Raw genomic sequence first — 20,805 nt, forward strand, 5'->3', positions numbered from 1 at the left:
AAGTGTTAAATCACACACACATGCTGACACTTGGACGTGCCAAGTGCAGGCTTGGACCTTCGCTTCACTCGTGGTGTGTGTGCTGTGTGGAGGCGTCGAATCCGACCCAGGAAGCCCTCATTAAACAAGTTGTCACCTGTTAAATTGAATGTTATATTTTCAGCTACGCTGCGGTTCACAGGGCGTGCTGAGTCATGTGACCTTCATCATCACAACAGAGGGAAACATCCCGGCAGCAGCGGTCGTTTTACATCCTTTTATTATCATCCTCAGATTGTCTGCAGATGATTTCTCCTCTTCTTTTCAACCCGTTCTGCAGAAGCCCTGAGAAGATGAATGCTACGCTAAATGTGGCTAATTGATGAATGTGAGATGTCAACAAATATCAGTGTTGAGCACTGTTAGAGACATTATCTTTGATTGATAAATTATGCCTGCTGTGTGTTGGGATTGAGACTTTGGAGCAGAAGGAAACATAAATGATCTCCTTGAATGTGTGAAAATAAGCCCATGTTTGTGATCTGAAAGTTAATTCATCATATGTTTGGTCAATTCTTCCCTGAAATTTGGGCACTTTAAATAGTTTAGTGACACATAATGACTTTTAAATAAACTGTTGATGTGAAGAATTTCTTTTGGTATTTTGTGTTTGACAGAGACAGCAGAGATGTGTGCTGAGCATCTGAACCATATTTTCATACAACACCACCAATATCTATTAATATGCTGTATGAATCTAAAGGTTTCTATTCGTTCAGACTCCTGCTACCACCATCACCAGGTTTGGCTAAAACTCTTCATTAACACACTACAGTTACTGTTGCTACAGCTAGCTCCTTGTTTACTGAGGTCAGACGGAGACACCGACCGTCCAGAGGAGACGCTCCTGCAGGAGTGCTGCCGGTGCTCTCTCTCTCCTGCTCTGACGGCGCCCTCTTCAGGCGAGGGGCAGGAAGTGGTCCTTTGGCAGACGGGCTGCCTGCTGGAGCCTCAGCAGTGTCGTCTGACAAACACACATCAGTGAAACAACGATTGATTCTCAGTACAGATACATAAATATAGGAATCAGTACTCTGAAGCGATAACAGCCTCTCGTGTCTGTCTGATGCCCCACAGTCTAAAACCCTCAGAGCCCCCCAGTGTCCTTACCGAACATGTCGGTGCTGCTCGGCCTGGGACTGGTTGGGCTGGAAGGATTGAGGGGCCCAGAGGTGCGGGGCCCCAGTAGGGGCTTAGAGGCCTGGGGTGGGGGTGGTTTGGGGGTGACGCCGGGTGGTTTTGACCTGGGAGCCGGCTCCGGTCTGGACTCATCAGCATCTGCCGGAACAGCGGGGGGGTGGACGTCTGACTTGGCTGCAGAAAAACGACAAGGACAGTTTAGGAGTCATGAGGTGTCACATTCTGGAAACACTGCTACCGACTCACTAATCACACCACTGGACTAATTACTGTGGACGCCAAGTCAAGTGGAATCAGTTTTCAGGATATGTTTGATGAAACTGCACCATCGGACCCTAAAGGGACTTTAAAGAAACTCACCTTTGTCACCGTCCACTTTGTCCAGCAAGGATGGCGACTCAGACTGAAAGCAGAGAGACGGAGAGCTTTAATTATAATAACGACAAACCTCTTTATTTCCAAGTTTGTCTTATGCGTGAGCAAGCAAAGAAGAGACAATACAAGCTCTGTTTTCACACCTTTAAATATGCTACAGTATCCTGATAAATACTATAAATGTTGACCCATGGCCTCCACCCACCTTCCTTATAGCCATTCTCTCCTGTCTGGCCTTCATCTCAGCCAGCAGGTCCATGCCCATCACAGGAACTCCAATATGGCGTGGAATGTGGGGGTTCTCCTTCTTCTCCAAATTCTCCACATCTTTCTCCTCCTCCTCCCCCTCCTCCTCCTCCTCCTCAGCAGGTTCAGTGGCGGTAGGAGAGGCCTCCACCTCAGAATCTGTGTGGTCCAAGGACGGCGCCCTGTGGAGCTCCTGATGGGGCTCCGCCACAGTGCCAGTGTTTTTCATGGGCGTGGTGGAGGACGTCGGCGTCGTTTCCTCAGTCACTGGGCTAACGGAGGAAGAGGTCGGAGCAGCGGTGGACGAGGCAGGCTGGGGTGGACTGATGGAGGCGGCTCCGTGGCTCTTCTCGGAGCGGGACGTCCGGGATTTGATGAGGTTAAAAAAGCCACTCTTCCTGGATTCACGTTTCTTGTCTGCTGCTTCCTGCGTGCTGGAGGACGGACCTCTCACACTGGGGAGTCTAGAGAAGATAAAAAATAACAACAGAATTATAACAATATACTTTTATTCACATTGAGGAAACATCTGGTTACTTTTTATGTTGATGACACACAACTGTACTTTTAATCATTTTAGGAGATTATCTATATTTCAGAGTTGTCTTTCACACAGATTACATCAAAATATCTCTTTAAAGAAATACTTTTTTGTTCAACTTAACAAAACTGCAGAAAACAAAGTTTCAGTTTGACTCTCACTTGAAGCCGAGTTTTATGACTTTCTTGGAGAAGAAGTCATCCAGGCCTTCGTCCAGCTTTCCCACGATGCTGTTGTGCTCGGCCCCTTCTGGCGCCGAGCCGTCAGTGGTCTTCCGCTAGAAACAAACAGCAGCAGGAATAAAAACAGACTTAATTACATGTTGAGTATTCAACAAGTAAACATTCAACATCAATATTAAAGCTGCATCATCCTTAACAGTCAAAGATTCTGAAGACGACAGAGTGATGACATCTTTTTACTGATGATTAATATGTTTTGTAATAAAATCAAGCACCAGCAGACCAAACATGAAACCTAATGATATAAAACACTTGTGTTACTCCCCCCCGGTGGAGACCTACAGGTGGTCGGCTGGGTTTGGTCCTCTTCTTGGGTTTTGGGCGGAGTTTGGTGTGGTGCTCCAGCGTCTTGTGCTCCACAGGCGGCAGCTCGCCCAAACAGACAGACTTAGTGTCTAGTGGAGCGGGGGGAGGGGGGAGGTCTCCATAGTAGGCCGACATCCTGTCCTGTGGTTGTGAAGGAGGAGGAGGAGGAGGAAGGGGGTCCTCAACATGGATAGGAACCTCCTCCAGAGCCTTGTCCAGGTCAAACTCCATCTCTGTTGGGCACACAGAAGACTATTCCTGCACACCTTTTCTCTCTGCATGGATTTACTAAAATTCACTGGTCAGAAGGACCTTTGTCTGTCCTTTTACGACATAAGTGACCTTTTCTTTGGGATAGTTTATGGGTCCACATGGTCATGAAGAGATGTGATTGAGCTGTTGAGTGGAAGAAGCGGCAACTTGAACAAATTGACACCATAATGAGATTTTCTGCGTCACTCACCAAAGGCCACAGAGACGGGGCGCAGCATCCGGACCAGAATACTTTTCCTCTTGGTCATCTAAAGAGGAGAAAAAGGTTTTCACTCTCATTTTGTAAAAATGCATTTCAAATTATTGGTTTTACAGCAGATTTTTAAAAATATTTTCATGGTGCCACTGGTGGTGTCCACATGAATGGGTACTCGCGCTGGGAGTGAGAGGCTTGGTGTTTTCTAACCATGCACGTGTCCATATCCTCCAGCCCGTGTTTCTTGCGGGGGTCACGGCTTTCCTTCTGTTCCTGGTTGTGGTTTTCTGGCTGCAGAACAACCTCATCCAGAACCTCTGCCTCCACCTGGGGCTCCTGGCGCAGCAGAGGCTGAACCTTCCTGGTCAGATGGTCGGCCTGGAGGAGGACGGAGGGATGAGTGGACAGAAAAACAGACGAAAGGAGAGACAGATGGACAGACAGAGAGGACACTGACCAGTGTGTGCTGCGACCTGGACAGAGACTCCAGGATCTCATCCACGATGCGATCAGATAGAAATGACGCCATGCTCAGCTTCACTTCACTGTCCACGCAGAAAAAACACACACATTTAGTAACATCTAGCTTTAAAAATCTCCATTTCACCAAGATGACATGCAACATTTAACAATCATTGCTGCTTTTAAACCTTTTTAACTAACTAAGTGATCTGTGATTCATGACTTGAGACAAAGTGGAGGAAGGATGTCAACAAATAGTAAAACATAAAACTCTGCTAGGAATGGTGAATGGGTCAGGCTCCAGGTTATCACCACCCGTGCTTACATTCAGTGTGCATAATCACAATCACAGGGACGTCACAGGAAACTAATTTGTTATGGAAGCACATGACAGATGTCTGGAAAAAAAATATTTATCAGCTTGAAATCAGACATCAGCTGCTTTCACTCAGCTAAATACTGGACTTGTTCTCTTGAGAACACCAGTCTTTCACTGAAGATAAGACCTTAGGACTCAGTGAGACCTGATGATACTTCATAAACACACAGGCAGCACGTCAGACCTGATCTTGTTGATGATGTCGACCCCGGACTGCTCCAGCAGCGTGGTGGTGATGAAGCTGCGAGGAACCGTCATCCTCCCTGCTCCGGCCTTCAGCAGCTCCTGGCGAAGGCTGCTCCTCTTCATCACATTAGGACAGAGGCCTTCAGCGGCGTCCACCATGGACACCAGCATCGTCTAGGGAGGGCGTGTTGGTACAGTTTAAAAGTCACACTGCACTTTACTTAGATTAGAAAACATGTTGGGATGTTACTGTGGCATCAGTTCGGTACCTGCAGCTGTTCGTCCATCACCCTGGCCACCTCTCCGGCCATCGACTCCAGCTTGTCCTGAATGGCTCCGACACACGCCCCCTTGGACCCCCCACTCCTCAGGTGGTACAGGTTGGGAAGCAGCTGGAGGGACGATGAGAGACGATGGGAAAGACAGAGAGAAACTTTTTATCGGAAACATTTCTTAGATCTGAAGCTAAAAATCCACCTTGTTAGTGGACTGAGGTGTGAAACGGTCGTATATGTGGTGTGAACCACATCTTCTTACCGTCTTGGAGTTCCTGGCATCTTTCATAAGGTTCTCTGCCACCTTCATGTCCTCCTGCACCGGGCTGGTCTCTGTGAACCTCAGAGAGTTCAGGTGGTCCTGCACCTTCACGCAGATCATGTCCATCATCTGCATCACAGAGAGGTGAGCTCAGTCAGTTCGTCTGAGTGTGTGTGTGTGTGTGTGTGTGTGTGTGTGTGTGTGTGTGCCTGCCTGCTGTGTGGTGGTGGTGACTATCCCCTGCTGCAGCCTGTACGCCTGCTCCTGCAGGTATTTACGCGTCTCGTGGTTTCTCAGCAGGTACTGCTCCATCTGCATCACAAAACACACCTTCAGAACTGTGATATCAGAGCAGTGTTTAAATACTCAGCGGAGGCCGTTGAAGACAATTTACAGCACTGCTTCAATCTACACTGATCATATATGAAAAACCACAACAGGACAATAACCTTGAGTAAGGCGTCCTCCGTCTTCTCTGGGCTCGCCTTCAGTGCCTGAGCAGCATCCATGATGGGAATGGGCATAAAACGAATGGTGTAGTTCCTGATGTGGAGAGAGAATAGTAAACTAATGTTTCCCATAACTGTGAACGTCACGCCCTTCGACTCTGACTTTGTTAGGATTAGACTTGTTACCTTGACAGACTGCTTCATACTTACTTCTCCAAAGCAGCAGCGACGTCCTGTAGACCCTGAGGGCTGACGTTGTTTCTGTCCCACACGACTGTCCTGCACACACACACACACACACACACACACACACACAGGTAAACAAGGAAAAACTGTCCTCTCCTCTTCCTCATAGCATCATCTGTGATGATCTTAAATAGCTTAAAGAGGATATTGTGTTCATCTTCCCACCCCCCGGCTCACCTGAGTTTGGAGTTGATCTGCAGGGCTTTCGCTAGCATCTTGGCCCCCATGTCTCCCATGGCGTTCCCACTGATGTCCACCTTGGTCAGAGAGGTGTTGCTGCCCAGAGCGTTGAGGACGATGGAGAGGTCGGCCTTCAGCTTGGAATCAGCCAGCGACAGTGAGGTGAGCGGCTGCAGGGGAAAACATGTTACAGGCAGGATCCTTTCAACCAAAGGCTCTAATGAACGCTTCAGCGTGAACTAAATCTAAAACAGAGGAGAGAAGAAACAGGCAGACGCAGAGAAAGACCATGAACGAGAGGAGTTGATCCGATGTTAAAGCGTCACTCACTGAATCCTCTTCTTGAATCATGTGAACCAGGTTGTCCAGGACATGAGCCACATTCCTGGAGAAAGATTAGCGGACAATTAAACAGGAGTGTCTCCGAGCAGAACTGATGATCATATCATCGTAGTGACGTGAAAATGTGGTCATAAAACAAAGGATCGTTCCCCGCCGGCTGAATGTGGGCGCTCAGTGTCTGATTTACAGAGAACTGATAGAGAAATGAATGCTGCTGGTGTCTGAGGATCCAGGTCTGTACGACGTGACGACGTGACCTCTCTCTCTTTTTAAAATCAGATTCTAAATGCATCCAAACTAAATAAAACAACGATTTGTAGAAGCATTTTAGTTTTGTCTGGTGTGGAAACAAAGATAATCAGTCAACGATGAGCAGGACGGACGGATCTGATTCATCAGAGTATTTCAATTAAATCTTTATATGACATCAAATAGCAGAATAATAAGACACATTGTTAATTATTACTTCTGTCATTAAAAGGCCGTGAGTCTGTCACCCACTTGGACTTGATGTTATTGAAGTTCTTGCCCAGTGAGAGGTGTCTGATGGAGCGGTTCTTGGCCAGCCAGACCAGCAGGGTGGTCAGATCCATGTCCAGACCTGAGCCAAGCAGCACAGAAACACCAACAGGCCGCCGTCAGAGTCAGAACAGCAGCATCACAAACGTTCCACATCTAAACTGTCCGTCCTCACCGTTGTCAGAGATGTCCAGACTGGAGATGTTGGGAATCTCAGCGACGCAGCCCTCCAGGATCTGGGAGCCTCCTGAGCGCAGCTGAGAGCCAAACACACGTATGATTACTGCTCAGTAACTGGTTAAAGGACCCGTCAGCGTCCGTCTCTCAGCGCGTCTGATGTGTGTTTGCTTTTACCTCACAGCAGCTGAGATCCAGAGACACGTCACTGAGGTTTGGGTTGCAGCCGAGTCCCAACAACAATGCTCTGCAGACAGAGAGGTTCATCCAGCTCAGCAATGTCAGTGCCAAACCTTCTTTCTTCTTCTGCAATACAATTCTTCCTGTTTCCCTTTTAGCTGCATGTTTTAATTTCTCTGTCCTACAACTCTGCCAGAGACATTAGTCTGTGTTTCCTTGTCTTTCATGGATTTCTGTCTGTGTGACTTGAACAATGATGTAAACCAGAAAGTCCTTTCTGTCACTGATTCTGCCATCAGCTGTATCTGTACACTATAAATAGAGTCAGTTATTAATGTTAAAGTGCAACATGGAACTATTGTTCTTCACTCGTAGCCACAAGCCAAAATGAAGGAATGAACCTTTCACACTATTCAGATTTGTGTAGCAATCAAACTCTCTGAGTCTGCTCAGAAGTAAAACACTGATTTAGATGTGATGTTTAGTGAAATGTGGGTGAGCTACCGGGACCCCCCCCCAGCGGATATTCACGTACTTGAGGGCCTCCAGAGGCAGTCTGGTTCCCGACAGGCTGACTGAGCTCAGATTCTGAGCAGAGCTGAAGAACTGCTTGAAGGACGACGGGATTTCTTTACATTTCCTGTGTGAATGTGAGGAGGGACATTTTAAAATGAACACAGTAGACAGTAAACTAACTGCTGAACCTTTACACAACATCTAATAGTGCTCTTTGTTGAATGGTGGTAGATTTATTCATTTTCACTCTTTGAAACAATAACACTTGAAGCTGCAGACTGGTTCTAGCAGGCAGCAGGTCTGTGGTACATCTGTGGTGTGAGTTTAGGATCTGACCTGTGAGAGAAGACAGTCTTGGACATGTTGAGGACAGACAGATGCTTCAAAGATCCTCTGAGCAGAGACGCACATATCTAAGAAACACAAAACTGAGCTTTAGTAAAAAAAAGAGGCTGAACTGAACTAAACTGTGTGTGTGTGAGTGTGTGTGTGTGTGTGTGTGTGAGTGTGTGTGTGTGTGAGAGAGTGTGTGTGTGTGTGTGTGTGTGTGTGAGAGAGTGTGTGTGTGTGTGTGTGTGTGAGTGAGTGTGTGTGTGTGAGTGTGTGTGTGTGTGTGTGTGTGTGTGAGTGAGTGTGTGTGTGTGAGTGTGTGTGTGTGTGTGTGTGCTGTGTGTGTGTGTGTGTGTGTGTGTGTGTGTGTGTGTGTGTGTGAGTGTGTGTGAGTGAGTGTGTGTGTGTGTGTGTGTGTGTGTGTGTGTGTGTGTGTGTGTGAGAGTGTGTGTGTGAGTGTGTGTGTGTGTGTGTGTGTGTGTGTGTGAGTGTGTGTGTGTGTGTGTGTGTGTGAGTGTGTGTGTGTGTGTGTGAGCTGTGTCTACCTGCTCCAGGGAACAGTCACTGTTGGACAGATCCAGAGTCTCCAGGCAGTTTGAGTGACTCAGGAAGCTGTGCAGGTTCTGTGCAGAAAACAAAAGACATGTTTGACATCCAGACAACCTCAGATCATAGATCACAGATCACAGATCACAGATTACAGATTACAGACAGCCTTAACCGCAGCGTGAGATCTCTCTGTCTTTAACGCTGCCCAGCGTTCCCTGGAAACCCTTAACAAGCAGACAGCAGACTTCGTCTTGAGGTTGGATAAGACAGACGAAGGGGAGGCGTCCACGTACCTGCAGGTCGTCGCCTCGGAGCGAATTCCCCGACAGGTCGAGGTGTGTGAGGGCGGTGGCGACGGCCGGGTTGGCACACAGAGCCTGACAGAGGCTGTTCACACCTGAGGAGAATGAAGAAACTCTCCAGAGAAAAGAATCCAGGCTGATAATGCAGCATCACCACATCTGTGTTCTGTGTGTGCGCTCACCTTTAGGAGACATGGAGGTCCTGGAGAGGTTCAGGTGCTTCAGGCCCATGGGCAGCTTGGCAAGCTGAGCGCTCAGAGCAGAAACTCCTGCAGAGAGACACACACATTCATCCAGTCACCGACGCTACCGGACTCCTCAGAGCCGAGAGGCTGCAACACGGCCACCAGAGGGCGCATGGCTGCACCTGAGAGAGGCTTTACAGAAGAAGAGCGTCTGCGTGTCTCAGGAGGCCACGTTTTAAACCACCAAGGATCATTTTAGTGCAAAAGCTAAAACGAGAAATGAGTAGAAGAGGAACAATGGTAGTGGCGCCTGTGGATGTTAGTGAGAATCATTTTCATATTTTAGAAGGAACAAACACTAATAGATCAGTCACACCATTAAGAGTGTGTGTGTGTGTGTGTGTGTGTGTGTGTGTGCACTCATTTGAACCTTTGTCCTCCAGTGAGTTGTTGCTCAGGCTGAGTGTGTGCAGCGTGGAGGCCGGGTTATGAGACAGAGCGCTGGCCAGTTTCTGAGCGAAGTCACTGAAGAGGAGAAGGAGAAGAAACGAAGCGTCACAGTCAGCGAGCAGCTCTGTGAGAGCGATGACCTCCCACCTCTCATCGCACACATCAGCAAGATAAACGTCGTCACGTCGGACCAAAGTCCACGTGGGATGAATGTTTATTAGGAATCACATGAAATAAAATAATGAAAAAGTTATTTTGCACTCATCAGTTTGCCGGGAAAGTCGCTTTAACAGGACGAGTTTCAGTTGTATTGCTCGACCTCTGACCTTCTGAGTCCGGCGTTGTCCAGCACCAGCTCCTCCAGCCGGCTGGACCGAGCCACCACCCTGAGGATCTGCTCACACACATCTGTGGACTGGAGGGCAGAAACACACACGCCTTTCATTTCATTGACTGTACTGCCAGTGATTCTTGTTTTAGTGACTGGAGGTCTAGTTCACTTTCCCTCCACATCATACTGTGGTTCATACTGTCACACTTTGTCTGCATCACTTACCACTTTGAAGTCTTTGGTGGAGAGTTTAGTGAACCACTGGTTGTACTCCAGAGCTGCGATGATCGCCACCAGATCCCTGCAGCCACAAAAACACCAACACACATGTCAGATATTCTACAGAGTGACGTTAACAGTAAAGTTTAGGTTTTCAGAAACTACTGCTGTTCAAAATAAAATTATTCAGACGGAGAGGAGAGCAGCAGGTAAAACTGTTTCTCATCAGCATCTCACCTTCATCTTGGCCAGAAAGTGAAAAAAGTGAAAGTCAGAGCACAAACCTGTTCTCCAGGTGGATAAAGTCCTGCAGGTTGAGCTCCCTGGTGTCCTGGGTGAGATAGATGGTGTCCACATCCTGGAGGAGGTGCAGAGGGGGAGACGGGGGAGATGAAACAACAAAGAGGGGAAACAGCTTCATGATGGTGCGTTCAGGTGCAACATGAAACTAAATCCAACAGCAGCATAGAAGCAGAGAGGAAAGGCAAACAGAGGTGAAGAGCAGAGGAAGACATGGAAGGAGAAAGGAACACAAAGTGCATCACATGAGGAAGCCCAAGCAATAAAACGACCATTTAGCAGAAGAAAAACAAGCATAAAGTGAGCAGACAAAGAAGAAGTTAGCAGGAAAAGCAGAAGAATAAGCTCCTGGAGGCAGCTGTGTGTGAAACAAGCACATAAAAGATCTCAGCAGTTAAAAAAAAAACAGAACAAAGTCTATGGAGACAACAAAAAGTAGAAATAAGAGAGAAGAGCAGCAGGAAGATGACTTCAGGCTGCGGCACCGACCCACTGGACCTCCTCCCTGTACGGCACACCCAGGTGGTCACACACACACCAGTACTGGTGAGAAAAGCCGCCTGCCAACACAGAGTCAACACGTCAGAGCTCCGACACACTTCAGACGTCTGACTGGACGTATTCTTCACATGTGGGGGGCTGATTTACCGCAGGGGCCCAGGTCTGCTGATCCCTGCCCCTCCCAGGTGGCCTGCAGGGCAGCCGTCCTCTCTGGAGGCTTCAGACTCATCTTCCTCATCACCTTCCTTCCTTACAGAGAGAGGGAGGGAGGGAGGGAGGGAAGGAGGGAGGGAGGGAGGGAGGGAGACAGAAACATTTACTACTAAACTTGATCTAAACCTTTCTGCTTCCTGTCCACTCACATGGTTTCCCACCCAAACACAAGTTTAAATGCATCAAGTGCATCTATAACGAGCCAAAAGGTGAGAGAGACTGCATCTAACATGGTTACTATTGATGAATGTACCCTGATCCATTCATCAATACATCATGTATCGATCAGCTGATTAGTTTAACATCAAGTCTCTGCAGCTCAAAGTGGCTTCATCAGTCCATCAGTCCAAAAACATTCTGTTTACAATGATTATAAAACAAATGAAGCAGCAAATCCTCACATGATGATGATTTAAGGTGTTAAACTATCACTTCAATAAAGAAGAGTTTTTCTGTTAATAATTAAAAATAAAACTATTCAAAATGATAGAAATACTCTAGAAATCACTTTACAGTAAAACACACATCAAAGAATTCATCTCTGTGATAACAAATGAAACAGTAAAGACTAGTAAAGACTAGTAAAGACTAGTAAAGACCAGTAAAGACTAGTAATGCTGACATACTACTGTATTTACATATTTCTATTTGTTCTATCACACAGTCTCACATCATCCTTTGTTTCTTATTCAGTCCTGATATTGACTTTCCTTCACGTTGAATAACTTTACAGCTCATTTGTGGAGTTTAAAGTCATCCGGAGTGAGAACGGTCCAGCAGCTGAAGCTCTAGCTCGGGCTCCTGTGTGGTACCTACGCTGGTGAGCCGGTCGGGCAGATCCTCTGAAGGCAGCTGCCGATGTGAGCGATCACCTCGTCCACCTCGTCCACCGAGCCCAGCCGGAGGCTCCATGGGCCGCGCTCGTACTCCAGCACCAGCTGCATGAACAGAAAGAGTCCAAACGCTAATGAGGTGAAAAAACAGCATCCATACAAAGAGACCGAGCACTTATTCTTATTGACTTGACCTGTTCTGAAAGACAAACACTATGGAGAAGAACCAGAGAAGAAGAGGATACGGCGTAAAGAGTTGGAGGAGAACTGATATTTTTAAACCTAGGCCCTATTTTTACATATTCTGTGTGAAAAATAACAAAATTCTGGAAGAAGAACAAAGAGCAGGTGGCTAACGAGCTACAATGGCTGTAATGTAATCCTTCAGGGCACCAGATCACAGTAGGTCCACTAAAAGAGCTTGTTTTTGCCACCGACAGGCTCAGATGTTATTCCAAGAGCCTGAATACATCACAAAAAGGATCCCTACAGAGAGAGACCTGGAAGATCCTTTTTGTTTAGCCAGAAACAGCCGTTGTACGGCGCTATTCAAACCAACCAGACTCCATTGAAAAAGAAGGTCATTTAACCTTGCAGAACACAGGAGTTGCTGATCTACTGCTGCCTAGATCGGTTAGTTAGATCAGTCTGTTTGTGTTTCTGTGTGTCACACAAAGATTGTGTCGGATCCAAACCAGTTCTTTAAAACACCAAAGTCACATAATAACACCAAACAAACGAAAGGTACATCGACAACTACTAATCAATAAATTACCGTTTTCATCAATGTAGTCTGGTGGCTTTGAACAGAACAAAAATGACCTTACAGGTCTGTCTGTTTCATATACAAGAATCTGAGCCTGTTGGTGACAAAAACAACTTTTAGTGGACGTGCTGCGACTTGGCTCAGTTGCCCTGAAGGATTACATTACAGCTATTGTAGTTCACTTTGCAGCACACTCTTGGCTGCCTGCTGACGGGGGTGATGATCTAGGGGACCAATTCCTAAAGCTTCTGCTTCAACTAGTCTGGAACCCAAAGTATGTAAAGATAGAGCCCAAGGTTTAAAAACACCAGAGTTATCCTTTAGAGGATTTTGTAGTATCCCTCCTCATCCTCCCTGAAGGGCAGGCGGTGTTGAAAGACATCAGTGTGTGTGTGTGTGTGTGTGTGTGTGTGTGTGTGTGTGTGTACCTGAGTGGGCTTGTTGCTGCTGATTCCCTGGATATCCAAGTAGCTGAAGGAGTGTTCGACCTAAAATGAGATGGAGGCAGATTATGAAATTCAGCAGTGAGTGTATCGAGGTCATCTTGCAACATGTCGAGTTTTGGGAAACTGTTTTTTCTTCTTTTTTTGTGCTGCAACAAATAACAAATGAAAAGTTGTGTGTCCCAAAGGAGAACTCATTTGCCTCCTCCTGAGAACCGGAGGACTTTCCCAGAAACTTTGACCACACGCAGATACAGACAATCTTTCATTAAAGGGACACGGAGAGATGTCAGGTGGTGCACAGACACTCTGAGGTGTGTTGGCTTTTAGCTTAGAGAGAGACAGACAGAGGGGGAGGATGACATGTGACAAAGGTTTGAGCCCACAGCTTTAATTCAGAACACCTGAATGTAACCACGACTGCTGATTGGCCTCAGTATCTCACAGGCACTGCACAGTATATCCAGACACGCCTGTGTTTGTTTTTACTGGCGTGGGGGCGTGCAGTTCCAGGGAAGGGAAAGCCTGATGTTGTGTTAATGCACACACACAATGACTGGGTTTGGCCTTTAAGGGGAGACGCTATAGATGAACAGGATGCAGCACCATGAAACTTCTACAGTTGGTTACTTCATTTAAGACGACTATTTCTGCTATTATACGTCTGAAACATTACGTTTAAATATGCAAATGAGGCATTATTTAATAGAAAATGCACTCATTTGCTTACATTTCCACAACAGGAATGTGAACATTGGATAAAGTTCTTGTTTCATTGTGCTGACGTATGTTGTTACTCCATAAATCATAAAATAAGTTTCAGAAATGTTCTTTAAATCAGGCTCTGAATGATGTATAAGCAGCCCCCACCTGTAAAAGCCTGCAGGATATGGAGAGGGATAAAACTATTGAGAGCTGAGAGGTGATAAACTATCAGATAAGACGTGTCCACACACTTGGCCATGTTGTGGATCAAGCAGATCTTCAGTATAAAAGTTCTTTCTAAAGCCTAAAGCGTCTTTGTTAGCTGATTCAAACCCACCAGACTCCATTGACAAAAACGGGGAGTTTTACATAGGAGTTGGTGGTCCATCACTGTCTTTATCACTTAGTTTGTTCGTGTTAGTGTGTGTCTTTGGTGTTTTAAAGGGTTAGTTCAGATCCAACACAATATTTGTGTGACACACAATAACAAGAACAAACTGATGAATCGAGGCAGCGGTAGAGCAGCCACCCCTGTGTTCTGTGAAGTAAAATTACTGTTTTTGTTAATGGAGTCTGGTGTGTGTGCAGAGAGCGATACAACAGCTGTTTGTGGCTAAACAAAAAAAGGATCTTCCAGGTCTCTCTCTGTAGGGATCCTTTCCATGATGCTGTCACACACTTAGAATAACACTCTGAGCCTGTCAGTGGTAAAATCAAGCTCTTTTAGTGGACCTACTGTGATCAGATGCAGTTGCCCATAAGGATTACATTACAGCCGTTGCAGCCCGTTCTCAGCTGCTGACCGAGGAGATCTACTGGACCAACTCCAAAAGTTTCTGTACTAAATTATACTTTCAGACAAGACAGCTGACTGTGTCCCACTGGCCTTCATTTGGAAACACGTCTTCAATAAATAACAGAGAAATCCCTCCATGTAAAAGTCTGAATTCTGTTTATTAACTTAAGCAAAATCAGAGATCTCCACTGACGTGAAGCTGGGTATTGTTACTGTAAACCTAAACAAAACCCCCAGGGGAAGGAAAAATATCAGAGAGACAGCAGGAATGTAGAAACACAAGCTACAACACAGTCTGCAGAACAAATGTCTGGAGCGGAGTCACACACATTTCCCTTCGAATCCAGAGAGAGACGGAATATAAAAATAACAGTGGACTCTTAACTCGCTGCCAAGAGAGCAAGTGAAAGCGAGGAAAAGACGGAGAAAAACAAAGCATGGGGGGGGGAGGGCAGAAAAAGAATTGTTAAAAAAGAAAGTGAGAGATTAAACAAGAGGCAACGAATAAATAAAAAACACTGAGAGATAAAAGTAAATGAATAGAACGAAAATAAAATGTAGAAAATACCCAAATGGGGGAAGAGAGGAGGAGGTGCACATACGTTTGGACTTTTATCTACTGGATCTGCCAGACAGAAGGGAGAAGAGGGAGGCAGGGAGCTGTGAGGGAGAGAAAACTCATAAGAAATGCAGTGAAGAAATTACAGTGACAGAGGAAAAGAGTGAAAAAGAGTGAGAGAGCCAAACAGGAAGAGGGAGAAGGAGACGAGGAGGAGGAGGAGGAGGAGGAGGAGGGGCACGGAGAAGGATCGCCCCCTCCCTGCCTTTCCTTGCCAGCTGTTAAATTCCTCCATTGTCTTTTTTTTTTTTTCTCCCTCTGCTGCCCAGGACAGTACACACTGAGGAACAAACCACCCTCTGTTCCACACACACACACACACTCACACACACACACACACACACACACACACACACACACACACACACTAACACAGAAAAAACACTGGCCTATTCTGCAACAACAGATCAGGGGTCAGCTGGCAGAGGGAGACTTTATTTAGAGGTTATTTAAGTTTCATCATGACTGTAAGACGGTAAAAAAACTAAACAATAACCATTCAAAGGTGATCGATTGTTTCTACACAGCTGAGAAATCAGCCTGTAAACTTTCTAAACTCTTAAAAGGAGTATTTTCATAAATTTTTATGTATGAAAACACAAGAACGGTTCATTATTTCGCCTCAACAGGCAGCGAATAAGCTGTAATGTATGAAATGACATCTCTCATTACCATAAGGGGAGGATGCTTACACCTTTAAAAAAAAGATTAAAGTTACTACTTTCATACGAGGCTTTTTCTTGCCAGGAAGTTATTTTTCCTGCTGATATGCCACCTCCCAAAAAAACACTTTTAATCCTCTGAGACGGCCCGTCCCGCCCCCGCTGTCCTGCATCCAGTTAGTTTCATTATGAACTATTCCAGACTTTCCCACTTATCTGAATGCTGTCTGCTCTGATTCACACACGCGTTAGTAAGAAAAGCAAAACACAGCAGGCGATAAAAAGCTGGATGCTTCCCAGAGAGCCATTAAAAGGAAAACAGCAGCAGTAACTTCTCTTTTAATAACACAGCCATCACTCCTAAAGCAGTCTGAGAGAGGAGCCACACATGGAAGTTCACAGGATTCACTTTGGTTTTGTGACCTTTAATCCGACGTTTTTAACTGTTTCTGAAGAACAAAGTCACTTTTTCCTTCAGTCTCTAACATTCAACAGAAACTTTTGTTTTCACTCTTTGAATCATGTTTTTCTCTCTGTCTGACTCTCGCCCTCCAGGTTGAACTTTTCTTCCTCTCTCTGTTTTTCTTTCCCACAGGCTGCGCTCTCACAGCTGCATTGTGGGTAAAACTATCATATGTCTCCGTATGGTGGGACGTGCTCGCATCTGGGTAGAGAGACATAGAGTGACACATAGAGAGAGAGAGAGAGATTACAGTACAGAGTCAGATGAATAGAGAACTGGGAAGGAGAAGTGGAGGATTAATACAGACGCAGCACTAATGTGGTTCATGAGGAGTAAAAGCTGAGCTGTGCAGAGTTTAAATGAGTTTAAATAAAGTTTACATGTAAAGAATAAGGTCATGAAGGAATCCTGGGAGTTTAATCTGTGTATTAAAACCTTCTATATCTTCTATCTTCTATCTTCTGTCCCTTCTGCTGCACTTTGTGATCAATTAAGCATTAAGATGTTAACATGGCTGAGGGTCCACAGCCAGTTAGCATGCAGATGTTTGGCAGGTATAATGTAGTTTAGCGCGTTAGCATGCTCACATTAGCTAATCAGCACCGTTCTACTGTAGTGACGGTGGTGCTGGATGTAAAATCAGAGGGTCACTGAGCCGATTAGTTCGTCCTGAGGGGAGACGGACGTCTGAACCAAACGCTGAGGTGTTTGTCCCACAGCTACAAACCTGAGCCTCACGGTGACACTAGAGGAAAGGTAGGGTCCATCCTCTGAGGGCCATGAATGTCTGCACCAATCCATCTCATAGTTGTCAAGACATTTCAGCCTCCAAACCAAATGTTGGCTGATTCTACCTGTGTGTGTGTGTGAGGATGTGTCTGGACTTGTTGTTGAATTTAAAAGAAGACAGAAAGAGGACAAAAAAACAACTCGACTGTGGAGGAGCAAGCAGAAGGAGATGGAGGGAGACAACAGAGAGGAGGAGAGGGAGGAAGAGAGGAAGACTTGGATGGAAGGCATCGTCCTTTTTAGATGAGGAGGGAAAGAGTGAAGATGAGGAGCAGATGTGAGACGAAGGATGGAGGATGAAGGAAGACGAAAATGTGACATGAAATGAGTAAAGTGAGAGGAGGTGAAGTGGAGGTTCAACAAAATAAAACTAAATATAATCATTTAAGATGTACTGACCTTAGAGGGGACCCGAGCTGTCAGCAGGTAGGCTCGATGTGACGCCAGGGCCTGAGGACAGACAGACAGGCACATCAGACAGACAGACAGGCACATCAGACAGACAGACAGGCACATCAGACAGACAGACAGACAGACAGACAGGCACATCAGACAGACAGACAGACAGACAGACAGGCACATCAGACAGACAGACAGGCACATCAGACAGACAGACAGACAGACAGACAGACAGACAGACAGACAGGCACATCAGACAGACAGACAGACAGGCACATCAGACAGACAGACAGACAGACAGACAGACAGACAGACAGAGCCTCTAACTAAATGACAAACAAATCAAAAAACAGAACAACAAGCAGCACCTGAACAAATAAAAGACAACTAAATGAAAGTCAGTATCAATAAACCCTGTGACTGGATCAGTGCTCGGTATCGGCTGAAGAACTGTGTGTTCAAGGCTCTTACACGCTACAATAATGTGTTCGAGGCTCTTACACGCTACAATAATGTGTTAGAGGCTCTTACACGCTAGAATAATGTGTTAGAGGCTCTTACACGCTAGAATAATGTGTTAGAGGCTCTTACACGCCACAATAATGTGTTAGAGGCTCTTACACGCTACAATAATGTGTTAGAGGCTCTTACACGCTAGAATAATGTGTTAGAGGCTCTTACACGCCACAATAATGTGTTAGAGGCTCTTACACGCCACAATAATGTGTTAGAGGCTCTTACACGCTACAATAATGTGTTAGAGGCTCTTACACGCTAGAATAATGTGTTAGAGGCTCTTACACGCTAGAATAATGTGTTAGAGGCTCTTACACGCTAGAATAATGTGTTAGAGGCTCTTACACGCTAGAATAATGTGTTAGAGGCTCTTACACGCCACAATAATGTGTTAGAGGCTCTTACACGCCACAATAATGTGTTCGAGGCTCTTACACGCTAGAATAATGTGTTCGAGGCTCTTACACGCTAGAATAATGTGTTAGAGGCTCTTACACGCTAGAATAATGTGTTAGAGGCTCTTACACGCTAGAATAATGTGTTAGAGGCTCTTACACGCCACAATAATGTGTTAGAGGCTCTTACACGCTACAATAATGTGTTAGAGGCTCTTACACGCTACAATAATGTGTTCGAGGCTCTTACACGCTAGAATAATGTGTTAGAGGCTCTTACACGCTACAATAATGTGTTAGAGGCTCTTACACGCCACAATAATGTGTTAGAGGCTCTTACACGCTACAATAATGTGTTAGAGGCTCTTACACGCCAGAATAATGTGTTAGAGGCTCTTACACGCTAGAATAATGTGTTAGAGGCTCTTACACGCCACAATAATGTGTTAGAGGCTCTTACACGCTAGAATAATGTGTTAGAGGCTCTTACACGCCACAATAATGTGTTAGAGGCTCTTACACGCTACAATAATGTGTTCGAGGCTCTTACACGCTAGAATAATGTGTTAGAGGCTCTTACACGCTACAATAATGTGTTAGAGGCTCTTACACGCTACAATAATGTGTTAGAGGCTCTTACACGCTAGAATAATGTAGAATAATGTGTTCGAGGCTCTTACACGCTAGAATAATGTAGAATAATGTGTTCGAGGCTCTTACACGCTAGAATAATGTAGAATAATGTGTTCAAGGCTCTTACACGCTAGAATAATGTAGAATAATGTGTTCGAGGCTCTTACACGCTAGAATAATGTAGAATAATGTGTTAGAGGCTCTTACATGCTACAATAATGAGACAGCTCCTCTGCTGCTGAGGCTTTGGCCTCCGTGGAGGTTTTCCCTGAGTGGGAGAACACCACATATCATCTTCCCCCACGTGCTGACCGTCTGTCCTGGCAGACAGTGAGACACGTTACGGCCGACTGATTTTCATCACGAGAGCGTGCGGTGAGCTGTGGTCTGAAATGGTGTAAGTTAAATGGCCCTTGAGAGCACATTTTCTCTGCAGTGAGACTTGAAAGCAGAGAAAGAGAGGGGGGGGGGGGGGGGCGGAGGTGAAATGGTCAGCGGTCGACAGGAGGCTGAGCCAGATGTGGGGGGGGTCACTCCAGGTCACAGCTGGTCAAAGTCAGAGACCAAAGTCCTCTGTGACATCAGAGGCTCAGACAGAAGATGTGACAACCTGATCGTCCTGTTTCCAGTTGAGAAGGTCTGGAAACATCCAGGTGTTCTACAGATGTGACTGAGCAGGTGAATAGAAAACATCTGGACCATGATGCACTGCTGCCACTGTCTGATGTAAAGTGCTCAAACCTGCTGACCGTGGACGATAGAATCACAGAGACGATGCGTCTGTTTGCTGTCCTGAAGGTTCATGTTTACAGCTTGTCTCCACTTTGGAGCCAGAAATAAACCGAGAGAATAAAGAGAGCGACCGCCATGACTGACACTAACATTGTGAGAGATCTGTCAGTCATCTTTACATAAATCCATCTTGCTGGTGTGACACCTGTTGCAGTAACGTTCAGTTTTTAAGCACCACGTATCTCAGAAAACTCCCTTAAGTCTTTAAACCACTGTTTGCTGCTGCCCTTCGTTAAATTGAATACTTGCGCTGCACTCCAACTTTTATTCTTGTAAGATTATTAATTGTTATTTTCTATTGTCTCCACTTCTTATTGTATCTAAATGTGGTTCTTCTGCACTTTGACTTGCCCTGTTGTTGAAATGTGCCGCAGAAATAAACTTAATTGTTTACCACGATGTTCATACGTGCACTCCTGAGATCACTTCCCTCCATTACGGTCTGTATTTGATAAGAAACCCTTAATCACTTCATCGTTCAGCCATTCGATGGACAATTAGTCTGCAGCAATTTAGCTGATCCACTGACTAATGATCAATAAAAAAAGCCACATGCTCTCTGGCTCCTGCTTCTAACATGTGAGGATTTGCAGCTTTTCTGTTTTAGATTATTTCAGATTCTCTGTCTTTTGGTTTGGGGCAAAAAAAAGCTTTTCAAATTTAAATTGAACAATTGTAGCCTGAAAAAGAGAGAATCTGCGGCTTTTCTCTCAGCCTGCATCATAAGGGGCTTCGTCACGAGCCTCTAAACGCACAAGGCCATTAAATGTGGCTCAGTTTGGCTTCCTGCGACAGATCCACTGCTTTATTTTTCATGTGACGTGGTTCAGGAAACGATCTGTTCTTAATTTTCCTCCAACAACTGAGAACAAATCTGCTTGCCACATTACCACGAAGCATGTAGTGTGTTTTGACTCATTTCAAAAAAATTATAGCATAATCTGCTGGTCTGGATCTGTGGAATGTGGTGTGTGTGTGTGTGTGTGTGTGTGTGTGTGTCCCGACACCCTGTGGCTGTGAGTGGGCTGCTTTAGTCAAGTCCTGACAGGAGCTGCCTTCACATTCTGCAGAGCCGTGGTATGT

The 20,805-nt window shown here is 45.7% G+C and overlaps 1 protein-coding gene across 1 annotated transcript in view; it reads right to left on the minus strand.

The window, feature by feature from the left end:
- Positions 1 to 20,805, minus strand: part of LOC139215153 (F-actin-uncapping protein LRRC16A) — a 29,643-nt gene that overhangs the window by 2,655 nt on the left and 6,183 nt on the right. Inside the window, exons 3-36 of the mRNA XM_070846023.1 lie at positions 17,387 to 17,437; positions 12,939 to 12,998; positions 11,728 to 11,849; positions 10,846 to 10,943; positions 10,687 to 10,757; positions 10,182 to 10,255; positions 9,904 to 9,979; positions 9,674 to 9,762; positions 9,328 to 9,422; positions 8,895 to 8,981; positions 8,704 to 8,807; positions 8,407 to 8,484; positions 7,868 to 7,944; positions 7,551 to 7,655; positions 7,013 to 7,082; positions 6,834 to 6,915; positions 6,641 to 6,740; positions 6,128 to 6,182; positions 5,795 to 5,967; positions 5,582 to 5,650; positions 5,372 to 5,465; positions 5,136 to 5,234; positions 4,923 to 5,051; positions 4,655 to 4,777; positions 4,384 to 4,559; positions 3,816 to 3,903; positions 3,569 to 3,736; positions 3,353 to 3,410; positions 2,866 to 3,122; positions 2,503 to 2,618; positions 1,760 to 2,264; positions 1,540 to 1,582; positions 1,150 to 1,353; positions 869 to 1,003 (exon numbers count right to left, since the gene is read on the minus strand). Of these exons, the coding sequence (XP_070702124.1) occupies positions 869 to 1,003; positions 1,150 to 1,353; positions 1,540 to 1,582; positions 1,760 to 2,264; positions 2,503 to 2,618; positions 2,866 to 3,122; positions 3,353 to 3,410; positions 3,569 to 3,736; positions 3,816 to 3,903; positions 4,384 to 4,559; positions 4,655 to 4,777; positions 4,923 to 5,051; positions 5,136 to 5,234; positions 5,372 to 5,465; positions 5,582 to 5,650; positions 5,795 to 5,967; positions 6,128 to 6,182; positions 6,641 to 6,740; positions 6,834 to 6,915; positions 7,013 to 7,082; positions 7,551 to 7,655; positions 7,868 to 7,944; positions 8,407 to 8,484; positions 8,704 to 8,807; positions 8,895 to 8,981; positions 9,328 to 9,422; positions 9,674 to 9,762; positions 9,904 to 9,979; positions 10,182 to 10,255; positions 10,687 to 10,757; positions 10,846 to 10,943; positions 11,728 to 11,849; positions 12,939 to 12,998; positions 17,387 to 17,437 (3,931 nt within the window). The remainder of the gene's footprint in view (positions 1 to 868; positions 1,004 to 1,149; positions 1,354 to 1,539; positions 1,583 to 1,759; positions 2,265 to 2,502; positions 2,619 to 2,865; positions 3,123 to 3,352; positions 3,411 to 3,568; positions 3,737 to 3,815; positions 3,904 to 4,383; positions 4,560 to 4,654; positions 4,778 to 4,922; positions 5,052 to 5,135; positions 5,235 to 5,371; positions 5,466 to 5,581; positions 5,651 to 5,794; positions 5,968 to 6,127; positions 6,183 to 6,640; positions 6,741 to 6,833; positions 6,916 to 7,012; positions 7,083 to 7,550; positions 7,656 to 7,867; positions 7,945 to 8,406; positions 8,485 to 8,703; positions 8,808 to 8,894; positions 8,982 to 9,327; positions 9,423 to 9,673; positions 9,763 to 9,903; positions 9,980 to 10,181; positions 10,256 to 10,686; positions 10,758 to 10,845; positions 10,944 to 11,727; positions 11,850 to 12,938; positions 12,999 to 17,386; positions 17,438 to 20,805) is intronic.

This window comes from Pempheris klunzingeri, chromosome 16 (genome assembly GCF_042242105.1).
Source record: "Pempheris klunzingeri isolate RE-2024b chromosome 16, fPemKlu1.hap1, whole genome shotgun sequence".
Classification (NCBI taxonomy): Eukaryota; Metazoa; Chordata; class Actinopteri; order Acropomatiformes; family Pempheridae; genus Pempheris; species Pempheris klunzingeri.